Raw genomic sequence first — 13,110 nt, 5'->3', positions numbered from 1 at the left:
TTCACACTTGCTTTGGCAATCTAAACATCTGTTTCCAATAAAGCCCCTTTGAATTGAATTAAGAGGATGAAGTGACACAAGGATGGAGAGGTGAAAGGAAGAGAAACATGGCAAGCAAGAAAAAGTGTAATTTCATCTCTGTAAGATCTCATGCAGTTAGATTGGAGAAGCAGCTGACTATCCTGTGACCAGGGTGTCCCATCTTTTAAGCCACCCACAGGTTCACCCTGTGCCAAAGTGAACTTGAGAAAGGCTCTGGATGTCTGCCAGCTCCGGGGAGAGTTGCTGCTGACAGCAAACTCAGACTTGCTGTGGAAGGTCTTAGATGAAAAGTAAAACTTCCACCTTGGAAATGTAAAAAACAAAAAACACAGCCCATCTGTGGCTCAATTCACTCTCAGTCCAACTGGTGTCCTTGAAAAACAAACATATGTCCTGTTTATGAGCATTTACAACACGTAAATGCTGCCTCACCTGAAACAAGGTGTGATATGAAGAATGAATAAAACAAGAGGTTTTCATATACTGTACTTAAATACACAGCATTCCATGTTACTATCAATCACTCAGACAGCATTAAACTGTTCAGATCTGCAGATAAATAATATACAGGATTATAGTAGTATAACCGCAAAAGATAACTGTAAAGTGTAATCTATCAGTGTGACTCAGTAAAGTGGTGAGCATTGCTGTCTGCCACAGTGTCTTATTTCATTACACCACTAGGAGGCGCCAACCTACTTACAACAGTCCCTTATGATTTACTGCTGTTAAACAGTGGTGGAAGAAGTATTCAGAAATGTTACTGTGGTCAAAGTAAAAAAGTATTTGTATCAACATGTACTAAGAGTATAAGTAAAAGTGTTCATTGTGCAGAATGGCCAATTTTAGAATACTATTTAGGCTAATATATATTTGGATTATCACCACTTTAATGTTACAGCTGGTAAAGTTGGAGCTGAAGTACTTTCTGTACTGCTAGGTAGATTAATCCATAAAAATGCATCATAATGTATTAGTTGATTTATATTTTGTAGAAATAATCTAAATCTGCAAAAGTAACTAGTAACTAAAATTCTCAAATAAATGGAGTAAAAAGTACAATATTAGCCTCCATAATGTAAAGTAGAATTATTAGTAGTAGTAATAGTAGCATAAAATAGTAAAGTACAAGTACCTCAAATTTGTACAGTACAGTACTTGAGTAAATACACTTAAGTACTTTCCACCACTGGTATTACATTTTAAAAGGTATTATTGATTATGAAATGACTGGTTTCTATATGAACTTTGCAAACGTTCATGATCAAAATATAGCAGAGGATCTGAATATTCTGGAGGATATTATAGCTGCTGGAGCTGCTACCCCCGCGACCCGTTACCGGATAAGCGGAAGAAGATGTATGGATATTATGTAATTAAGACATTTTGTTTTCAAATGTTTCAAGATTCAAAATTCAAAAAGCTTTATTGTCTAATACGTTGCCATGTTAGAACATTTTCTTTTGATTGAAGGCAGAGTGTGTGTGATGTGTCAGTAGCATGAGTTTTGTATATGTATTGCATTGGGAATGAAGGATTTGTTGTATAATGACTTTTTAGCCAGAGGCACTCTGAACCTTCTTCCTGATGGTAATAGCTCAAAGCTTTGGTGGATGGGGTGGAAGGCATTCTGGATGAAGTTGGATTTTCTTTCCACAATTGTATATAAAGATCAGATGTTTTTGTGGAATGCCTATGATCTTAGAATATTATATCAGACAACTCTGGAAAAAAACAGTGGCATTTATTTCTAAATTAAACAGGCTGGAATAACGTTTTGTATTTAATTGAGATACCTAACATTTCAAATAACAATATCCTATTATTTGTAAAAGCTCCTCAAAATACAGGAAATAGAACTCGTTGACTCCCTCAGCTTATCTCCTGACTTGGAGGACTGAGCTCCTTCTGGACCGCTCCACTTGACGCCATATCTATCTTTTTTACTTTTATTGTTTGTATGTTATGTGCCCTTACTGGTGTGTGTTTGTCAGTGTGCATGGGTCTGTGTTGTGTGTCCCCGTCTGTTTTGGACCTGAACTGGGTTGGTTTGTGGGTGGGTAGGGGACTTGTAGGGAAATTACACACTGTTTTCACTATGCCTTGTTCACCATGACCTGTGCTATGGGTCACCTGTTGTAAAAATGTAAACTTAAATAAAAAAAGTTTGAAAAAAAATAATACAGGAAATAGGTTGACAACATCTGATATTTAGACATAGTTGTCAAACACTCACAAAGTTATCATTTATCATTAGCAAAATAATATCTGCGACACATTACTATACAAAGGCCTCACTCCATACCATTATTAATATTGAGCAAAGGGAATTACATCACTTTTTACCCAGACATGCACTAACCTTTTACCACCAGTAGATGTCCCCCACACGTAATTACAGAAAAGCACATCTACTGAGAGACCCTGCTCCTGTGTGAGCTTAACCATACAATTGACTGATAATGTAAAGTACATTTTATTATTTCAAGGTTACTTATGAAACCCAAGGCCGAGCGGTTATGACCCAAAGTTGAAGTTTTATACTTAATTTTAAACTCAAAACATCTCTTGACCTCAACATGTTCCTCTTGAAATGAACCATTCAAAGCCAATCTGAGTAAAACGAAACCATAAAACAGACTCATATCTAGGTTTTAATTGTTGAAGCTCTTTCTAAAGTTAAAACACAGTTTTTTGTCATTCGTGGTTGGTAAAAACAGCACAACTAATTTGGTCAGTATAGTATTGGATTCACACTTTGCTGTGAAAGTAATTGCATGATGGTTTGTAACATAAAACATGAAAACCTTGCAATTCTAGAACTAAATCATCATAATGAAATCAGTATTTTATGGGGAAACAGATGTGCATCTTTAGCTCCTCATTAGTCAATTTGATATGTATCATTTTAGTAATGACATAATGTTCTACATGAAACAAAATGCCAACTGTTTTGTTAGTATTGTCTTTATATTGTTACTTAGAAAAGAACACATGCCTCTCTGGAAATACATTTCATTACAGCCTGGAAAAAAAGACTAAGACTAAAGAGGATGGGCTTTTTGGGACTAATAAATTAGTCAAATTCAATGACAAGTCTTTACATTTGTGTCCCTCAGGATAATAACACAGGGGCACCATGTCAGGGTGTGACCCTGGCTCTTCATCTGGACAACCATAACCAGAAATACATTGACCTAATTATTCTAACATTTTTCGTTGTTTCATTGAAAATGTGACAGGAGCCAATAAACTGTACTTCACCAACATTATGGTGATGATAAGCCTACCTTTTCTAAAAAAAAAAAAAAAAAAAAAAATGCATTCTTATTTTCTCCCTCTCTCTTGTCCTGCCCCATCTTCTGGCCTCTCTGTGCAATCTGTGCCTCTGCCACCTTTGGCACCAGCCCGCCCACCAGCACCTGTGCCAGGCCTGGCAACCCAAACCAAGACGCTCTGCTTGGCTCAGTTCAATTGACTCGTTTAGGCAATTGCACCCTGACTCTGATCTTTATGGCGGGTCCCTTATTTATTCCAGGCCTTGTGAAGACAGTTTTCTCTCTTATGTTGGAAACTCGGCTTTCCCTTGTAACATTTATATGGGGATCTAAATGTTCCTATGGCCTGTTAATTCTTCTAATTGTAAAATTAAAATATTTAATACATTTTCCCATAGGGCTCATGGGGATTATTTGGTTTCCCTATCCAACAAAATCAGTAGCCGATAAGTAATCCTATAACAACCCAAAATTATTTTACTGATATCATTCTAAAATTGATCATAATAGGATTGCTATAATTATTTCTCTAAGGGGATTGTTTTCATAAACCGTCTATACGAGATTAACCCCGTTTTTTCCCAAAGATGGAGGCTAACAGAAGCTGTTTGAATCCAGTGCGGTTTTTTTGTGCCATTCACTTCTTATTCCATTTTCTCTTTCAGCTCAGTGACAGATGGCGAGTCCCTCTCCCCCAGGGGAAGCCAGTCTCTGTGAATGCGGCCGCATGTCAATCACCGGCTCTCATGTGATGGCTCTTGCCAATGACGTGCCAGCCATATGGGCCTGGCATCAGAGCTGGTATGTAACCCACCCAGTCCTGCCTCTGAGGTGCCACACGGATCCCTCCACGCGTTTGGGCTGGGGATAGCAGCAGCAGCAGACAGAGCAGGGCGGCAAGAGAGGAGAGAGAGGTGTGAGAGCAGAACACAGCGCCTCGCCTGCAGAAGCATCCGTGCAGGGCGTGTGGATGTGATGCCCACCCGGAGAGAGATGGTGTAAACAAACCCGCTTTGCCCCGTCACTGAGCTCCACCACGGAGGTAGGTTGCACATTTCAAATCAATAAGAGACATATCAGATATGGATCAAGATTTGTTTTCGTCTTTGTGCATGTTGTATTGTGAGGGAGGAATTAGAGTGGCAGAGTATCAAATTAAGGGACTCATTTTTTTTTCTGACATCTCTCGCATCTTTTTCTCGCATACGACAATAGCTTTTAATCTCTTCTTCGGGCTCTTTATCGACGGTTTTATCAATATTAGTCACCCAACTACGTTTAATTTGATAGATTTTGTTTGCATAAATGTACGAATCCACATTGATCTCTAGAGATAGATAGATTACGTTATGAGCACTGGAGAGTGTATTTTATTAAATGTCATTAGAAAATCGTAGAATAAAAACATTAGGTGTGTGTGTGTGTGTGTGTGTGTGTGTGTGTGTGTGTGTGTGTGTGTGTGTGTGTGTGTGTGTGTGTGTGTGTGTGTGTGTGTGTTCCTACACGACGCGCGTCAGAGCACTGTGGGGGTAGAATTCTCCATAGAGATACACAGGCTAATTGACAAGGTATTGGTTTGCATTAATTACATTGTGCTTACAAGATTAGAAGAAAAAAGATGGACTCCACAGCACAGCTGAGCTCAGAATATTGGAAATATCCGATTTGGGATGTTACAGCTATTTTATATATATATATATATATATATATATATATATATATATATATATATATATATATATAAAATGTTGCTTTTATAAGTAACTTGTCTGTTTAGCCTGAATGATTGGTCAATGTGACCATTAATCCTGAATAGGGGAAATATAAGCTTTTAAACGAATGATGATCAAATATCATATAATACCTCGCCTTGTGGCCCTTTAGATAGCTTTGATTAACATATAATCTACTTTTCTAATTAAGCAGTAGATCAATATGTAAAGTCCACTCCATCGCCTTCTTTCAGACGTGTAACTGCGAGTCTATACGGACTAAAGTTTAGCAAAGGAAAATGTCAGCTTGGGTTTTTTGTGTGTGGACTGCATGGTCTAGAGTGATAAATGGGCTTCAGGAACCTGCAGAGGCTCTGGTCCTAAAGACATCTTTATTATTATTATTACACTTAATGAAATATTTGCGACTATTCGTATATAATTATGGGTATTTTTTAATCACAGAAATCTTCTCAAGTGGCGCTCTTTTGGATGAAGTCATTTTAAAGCGGATTGTATAAAAAACCTGTTAATTCAGAGCCATAAAAATGTTTGGGACCCTGTGGTCCAGTGAGTCTCGGCTGTGCTGGAATTCCTCCAGGTTGGTAATTTATAGGACGGGGGATGCGTCCCTGGGGGACCTGCTGCAGCAGGCCAGCCCCGCTCCCTGTGCCGGACTGCTGGAGGGCACAGACCGAGGCACATGTGGAGGCCGAGGGGTGGCCCAGACTGTTGCTTTTTCACCATTAAAATAATCACATTTGATTAAAAAAAAATACATACAAATTAAAAGACTATTCCCTCCCCTCAAATCGTTGTTATAATAAAAAGATGGGGATCATTAAAATCATTAACAAACCTTTAAAACTGAGATTTGTATTAAGGCCCAATTTCCCCAGTTCAACCTTATATTAATTAACTGGAATCATAGGATAACATGAAAACAAATTATAAACTTGATGGTAAATAGGCTACCACAGGCCGTTTAATTTGTGTAGGCTAAGTATAGTCTATTTGCCTTGGGTACGGGACATATACACCCTACGGCCTTGTGGGAGCTCACTAAGACAGCGCGTCTATGGGTGCGTAAACAACAGCAGGGAGCAAAACAGTCCATATAAAGTGTCGACTGTGTCTCTTGCAGGTTGCTTGCCACGATGTTGAGCCGTCTGTTCAGCGAGGTCCTGCCGGACGTCCAGAGGCTCGCAGCTGACTGGGTGGCGGACAATGAGAACGACGAGTGCAAGGACAAGGACGGAGAGCACGAGCCTTGTCACCTCGAGGACGACGACGACGACGACGACGACCTGGACGAGCCACTGGAAGGCAGCAGTCGAGCTGAGTCTGAGATGGCCGGCGACGATGATGAGGATGATGAGGCTGAGGAAGGGGAGTGCGACGGTGAGAACAGTGGAGACAAACCCAAGAAGCGCGGCCCAAAGAAACGCAAAATGACAGCGGCGCGCGTGGAGCGCTCCAAGGTGCGTCGAATGAAGGCAAATGCGCGGGAGCGCACGCGCATGCACGACTTGAATTCTGCGCTGGACAATCTGCGTAAAGTGGTGCCATGCTACTCCAAAACCCAAAAACTCTCCAAGATAGAGACTCTGAGGCTCGCCAAGAATTATATATTAGCCCTTGGGGAGATTTTACGCAATGGGAAACGGCCAGATGTGGTGGCTTACGTGCAGATGTTGTGTAAAGGCCTGTCCCAGCCCACTACCAACCTGGTGGCAGGCTGTCTGCAGCTCAATACCAGAAACTTCCTGACTGAACCGTGTTCAGATGGAGCCCGCTTCCACATGCCCAGCTCTCCTTTCTCCGTCCATCCCTACTCCTACCGGTGTTCTCGCATCTCCAGTCCTCATTATCAGCCCGGAAGCAGTGCGCTTAATGTGCGGAGCCATTCCTACGCTCCTGGGTACGAGGCCGTGTACCCGCCGGGTGGGACGTCCCCTGACTATAGCAGCCCGGACTACGAGGCCCCGCACAGCCCGCCCGTCTGCCTGAATGGCGGACTGTCCGGAAGACAGCAGGAGCCTTCTGAGGCAGACAGGAACTATCATTACTCTATGCATTATTCCGGACTGACCACGTCTCGGCCCAGCCACAGCATACCTTATGGGCCCTCGGGAGCGCCGCGCAGTGGCGGCGCGCACTCGGAAAACATTCCACCTTTCCACGACGTGCACTTGCACCATGACAGGGCGCCGCCGTATGAGGATCTCAATGCTTTTTTCCACAACTGAGCCCTTACAATCGGACGCATTGATCTTATAATGACAATCTTATAACGTGTAATATTGTTTGGGAAACAAGAGAAGCTTCTGAAAGGATGAGAGATGGAAGAAAAAGTCCTCTGATTACCTTCTGTATTCTACTGATGTCATCCCTATACTGTTGTACATCCTATCAGTGTGTCCAGTAATATCCTGTATCCAGAATGAGTGCAATTGACATACAGATGTAAAGGCCTAAACATGTTATGACACATACAACAAAAATAAAAACATGTTTTATAACTGTCTGATATGATCGAACAACTCTTCTTGTCAACATACAGTAAGGGGGGGCTTTAACTCTCGGGCTGTGTGGATATTTACACGTAGACAGAAAGTGGCTCTGGCGTTTTCATGAAATAATCTTAGTTTAAAAATACAATTTAGGTTCAAAAAAAGCTTCCACACAAATAAAAAACTCGTCCAAAATAATGTAATTGAGAGTCTTTGGCTGCAAGTCAGTGACAAAAACAAAATGGATACTGGTTTCAACTGGAATTTCAAAAAATATTTGAGTTACTTATGTTTTTTTGTTTATTTAAATCAAACATTGAAATCGAAGGGTTTAGCTGTCGAGATTGTGCAGTCTATATCATTAATGCCAAGAATATGATAAAAGTGATCTTGCTTAGCTTGGCTTTCTGGTAAAGCTATTTGAATTCAATCCAAAATACCACCCTGTCTACTGTGCATAAAGGTGAAATCCTGAGATTTAACTTAATTTTAATTTTACAAATTAAGAATGTATAGGCTGGGTTAAATACAAAATATTGTCATGAATGACAAGAGGCACATTGTACACAATTATTAATTTAAGTAAAAATAAATGCCTTGGCCTGTAGCATCTAAAATATCTGAAGAACAGGGCCAGAGAACTCTGACAGCCAAACAAATCTGAAATGGTGTATTGACTAATAATTGAAGTTAAATTTGACAAAATGCCTGTACTGAAATCATCCAAGAAAACACTGGATATTTGACAGTTATTATACAGAAAATAAACAAGAAATTGATAGAATAAGCAGAATACACACTACAAATGGTAATAACTCTGAAAAGCCTGAGACAAAGAAATAGACCGTATTTTTTTTAGACCACTTTTTGTTTTATTCTCACACTCCAGCTTGGACATCCTGCAGCTTTGAACTTGGAAGTGTCCTTAATTGGACTTACAAGTCATAAGGACCTTATCCTGTCAAATGTGCTAAAGGTACATTTCCTTAGAGATCAACATGGGCTAATAATTATTGAATTAGTGAGATTGAGATGCTGTGCTTATTCAGATCAGATGGACCTGATCTGCAAAATTGTTGGTTAGCAACAGGGAAGTTTGGAAATAATGACAACAAACTATCTTCATGTAGCAGTTTCTTTTTCTTGTTTTAACAGAAAACATTTCAAGTCATTGATACACTCAACAAAACAGCAACTGACCCATACACCAGATGATTTTAAACTACAATGAGCTCTTTGAAGCCAATAGAGACTTAGAACACCGATTAAAAGCAAACAGACATTTTTTTACCATTTTGTGTGTTCTTTGACGCAAAGCCTTCAGTACATTCAGCAATATAATAGATGAGTTAGAAAGTGAGCAAAAGGCCTCAGCCACACTCTCAGCTACTGAGACTTGACATAATGCACACACAAAGTGCATTTTTAGATGTAAGTGCTCAGCACATGTGGGCCTGGTCACATCAGCATGGTTTGATTACCAAGCACCTGTCAAGACTCCCCAGGTGAGTGTAAATAGTGCAATTATCTTGTTAACAACTCACATATTTCCAAGTAATTCATTAACATATCAGCACTAACCAAAAAATGAATAAATAATGGACTGCTTGATAAACCTTTTATTTTTTTGTCCTACCAAAATTTAAAAAAGCCTTACTGCAAAAGCTTATATTTTCACTGGCAGTTCTGAAAATATTAAATACAGGCTGTTTAAAATTGCAATAGATGGACATTGCTGGTATTTTAAACAATGTTTAAATAGTTGACACTTTGAGTTTATGTAGGCTAGGTCACATCATTGGTGATTTCTCAAATCAGTAGTGGGAGCAGGCTCCATCTTTGGACCGCTGCCCTGGGTCCCATATGTTGTTGCGGACGTCCAGGGGAAATCAGCACCGGGCACCGCAGGGTGGAAACTGTCCCATCCAGCACTGACCCAGGCCAAAAAAAAGGAACAGAAGAGATGTAAGCAGATTCTACATGGCAATGAGTTATATTCAAAATATCCATTTATTTTAATATTTTTTTATTTGATTTCCTTGTTGTCTAAATAGCCCATCTGACTCACCAGATCAATGAAAGAGTTGGGCAGGTGCAAAATCAGGTGAATCAATGGTCCGTTGGTTTGAAATGAAGAAGCCCAGGGATGGCATAATGGACACACACACACACACACACACACACACACACACACACACACACACACACACACACACACACACACACACACACTTTACACACCACAGATTATATACACAGTCAAAATGGTTACTGCCACCACCAATAATAAATAAATAGACAAACAAATAAACAAATTTGAAAGCCTGATGTAATAATTGGAAAGGCTGCAAATCTGATCAAGGATCAACAAGCAAAAGGATGTTTTAAAAAAATTATTTTTAAGAGATTGTATATATATATATATATATATATATATATATATATATATATATATATATATATATATATATATATATATATAGTTATATATTGCAGCTAACTTTTTTCTGTTCTCAAATATAACAGGTTTGCTTTTCTCTAACATTAACAGGATATCCATTAACAATTTGATTTTGTTTATAGAAATTAGCCGAGTTTATATTAAAATTAAATCAGGGCGTTTTCCACTACAAAAACTAGTAACTTGAATATAGCCTACTGTTGTCCAATTTGACGAACATTAATACTTTAGAGACTTAAGATTTAAGAATGTATTTACTACTTTAAGGTTACCCCTTCCATTTTTTTTAAAGGTAGTTGACATTTATCATTTTGGTCATGGAGGCCGCAGGTATCATACAGTATGTAGACACTTTGGTATGGTAAAATTCAAGTCTTGAAAATGAACTATTTAGATTTCCTTTCTTAGATGGACGTGTTTTCACTTTTTTTTATGAAATCATAACTCACTCAATAAATGCAAAACGAAAAATCCTCAGACACTTGTACGAGTGAGTGCAGACATTTGAATATGTAATCATGTTGGAGTTTTGTGTCGGATAGAATTAGGTCACCATATAATACTTTTAATAATACTGAAACTACCGTAGTTTCTTCTCAGCATCCCTCTGTTTCATGATTAGTCCATTTTAGTTTCCCGCCCCGTGTGAAAGGCAGGCCTCGGAGGACAAGGTGAGAGACCGCTTTCTGATTTTACTTTCTGCTCTAACCTCTCAGATAGTTTTTTTAGTGAGGAGGGGCGACGGCTGGCAGAGGATTTGATGGCGGATCGCGGTGCCAAGTCGCTAAATGTCTGAGCACCAGTAAAGCCAGAGACCAGTAAAGCCCACCATCACCAACCCCGGTGCCAGCTGCGCCACGTGGCAGCCAGGCGGCCCCTGCCAATGTGGCCCTTGTGGGAGGGACCCAGTATTTCTTTCCTAATTCACTCAGCATCTGTTCATTATTCTCGCCGTTAAAGGAGGCTGAGTGTCCACGCGCCGCCCCGGAAAAAAAGAGACCTTTTTACCGGTCACGCAAAAACTAAGAAACTAATCGGATATCTCTACTGTGTTTTAAAAATCCTGTCAGTCGCTTCTGCAGCAGACTTTTAAACTGCGTATAACTTTTAACCCGTAAAACTCACCTGTGGGTCTAGCCTCATTGAGAAAATTCAGTTTTACCCAAAACTCTAAGTGGGATTAATTCAATAAAAACGCATATGATTATTAGGCTATTGTTATTATGATAATTTGTATTATTATTACAGAAAAGAACGACTTGAATTGACGTGAATTAACCCTTGTTAATCACTGAATACCTGTATGGATCTCAGGCTAAACGGATTATTTCATTAATTCCTTATTATGATGTACCCTATGTTTATTCATATTTTTCCGAGTTTAATAGTAGCCTAGATGCACAACAGCCAAGTGGGCGGACATCATCATAATGTAATGGTTATAATATCTATGACAAATTGGGCTTAACTGACGTAACTAAAGTCCATAAAATCAATTAATCGGGATCCTATTCAAACGTAATTGTTCGAATGAATGTTTATAAAATACCATGCAATTACTGTAATTAAATAATCCCGCACAGAGCTCCATTTAACTGCTTTAAAAATGATCAACTGATCCGCTAAAATCGCAGCACTGGAAACACAACACAAAGTAGGCCCAGGCCTACTCATAAATCTCCATCTGGAGAGTTTTACTCCCATTTATCAGATTAGGTTAACATTTACAGGATTAATTATTTTGGGATTAATCTCGAAAAATATTTCACAGGTCTAATCAGTGTCATAATCATAACATAGAGCGTTCTGAGAGGGCAGTGGCAGAGGTGGGAACCAGAAATAAACCTCAAAACAACAATTTTAATATTAAAAGATGAGTGACACAGTCCGTGCAGTGTGTGTGTGTGTGTGTGTCTGTGTGTGTGTGTGTGTGTGTGTGTGTGTGTGTGTGTGTGTGTGTGTGTGGGTGTGTGTGACAGTTGAAAGCTCTATGATATAAATGCAACATGTTTTATGTGTCATCCACTCCCCTTTTATTCCACACACCAGTTGAAGAGAGGGCAACAAAAACAAAAAACACCACTTAGACGAGCATGTCTGGGTGCACACAGGGCTAAATTTGGGAGTCCTCCCAACGAACCTCCACCGCAATGGGCATCGGGTGCCACTGCATCATGCTCACCCACCCTGTACCCTCCCACCATCATCACCACCCTGCCAGCCTGAGCGCCACGCCCCAGCTCTGTGTAGAGCGATGAGGCTGGCATAGGGTGAAATTCCACTGCATCTGTGGAACAATGGTTGTGTGTGTGTGTGTGTGTGTGTGTGTGTGTGTGTGTGTGTGTGTGTGTGTGTGTGTGTGTGTGTGTGTGTGAGATTGGACAGTGTGCACCGTGAATGTCCATCCCTGCTTGTGGCTAACTGTCTTTGTTTGTTACAAGGGAGAAAAAAACATGCATAAGGTATGAAAGTCAGACCTTACTGTGTTTATTTTGGACACACACACACACACACACACCCACACACACACACACACACACACACACACACGCACACACACACACACTCAAACACACATCTAAACCAAACTACCCACAGACTTGCTGTCGAGTATAAAAGCATAGAGCCCATGAGTGAGGATTTGTCATGTTTGATGTGTGGGTTTGCCCCAGGTGTGTGTGTGTGTGTGTGCAGTGTACAGTCTGTGTTGTGCATGGTAGGGTATAGAGGTTGTTGTCACTCTGCACAGATGGTGGGAGTGTTTTTTATTTATTTTTTTGGGGAGTGTGAGGAAATGAGGAGGGGAGGAAGAGGGGGGAGGCAGAGGAAAAGGGAAAGGAGAGGCGAGGAGGAGGGTTACGTCTCTGATGCTGCCATGCCACGGTCACGCGGGCAGCAGTAATTGGCCTCCATATTGAGGGGTTTTGCGGTGCTGCGGGGTGGGCAAACTCCCAGCTGGACCTGTCAGATGGTATTCAATCCAGCTCATTGCCCTCGCTCCTCTGCTCCTTTTTCCCCTCTTTCCCTCTGTCTCCTCTCCTTCTCTGCATGGCATGTTTGCTTCTTTTTGTTCCCCCTTCCTCTCCCCTTTCCCCATCCCAGCT

General features: G+C 40.3%; 1 protein-coding gene across 1 annotated transcript; it reads left to right on the top strand.

Moving 5' to 3' along the window:
• Positions 1-3,984: 3,984 nt before the first annotated feature.
• LOC116061478 (neurogenic differentiation factor 2-like) lies at positions 3,985-7,562 on the top strand. Its single transcript, XM_031315708.2, has 2 exons — positions 3,985-4,362; positions 6,177-7,562. The coding sequence occupies exon 2, from the start codon at positions 6,190-6,192 to the stop codon at positions 7,279-7,281; it is 1,092 nt and encodes a 363-aa protein (XP_031171568.2). The 5' UTR covers positions 3,985-4,362; positions 6,177-6,189; the 3' UTR covers positions 7,282-7,562.
• The last annotated feature ends 5,548 nt before the right edge of the window (positions 7,563-13,110 follow it).

This window comes from Sander lucioperca, chromosome 22 (genome assembly GCF_008315115.2).
Source record: "Sander lucioperca isolate FBNREF2018 chromosome 22, SLUC_FBN_1.2, whole genome shotgun sequence".
In the NCBI taxonomy this organism is placed as follows: Eukaryota; Metazoa; Chordata; class Actinopteri; order Perciformes; family Percidae; genus Sander; species Sander lucioperca.
Note: the sequence above shows the minus strand (reverse complement) of the source record. Positions and strands in the feature narration are given on the sequence as shown.

What these genes read in the sequence shown, in the direction of transcription:
- LOC116061478 (XM_031315708.2), top strand. Translation starts at nt 6,190, where the DNA reads ATGTTGAGCCGTCTGTTCAGCGAGGTCCTGCCGGACGTCCAGAGGCTC.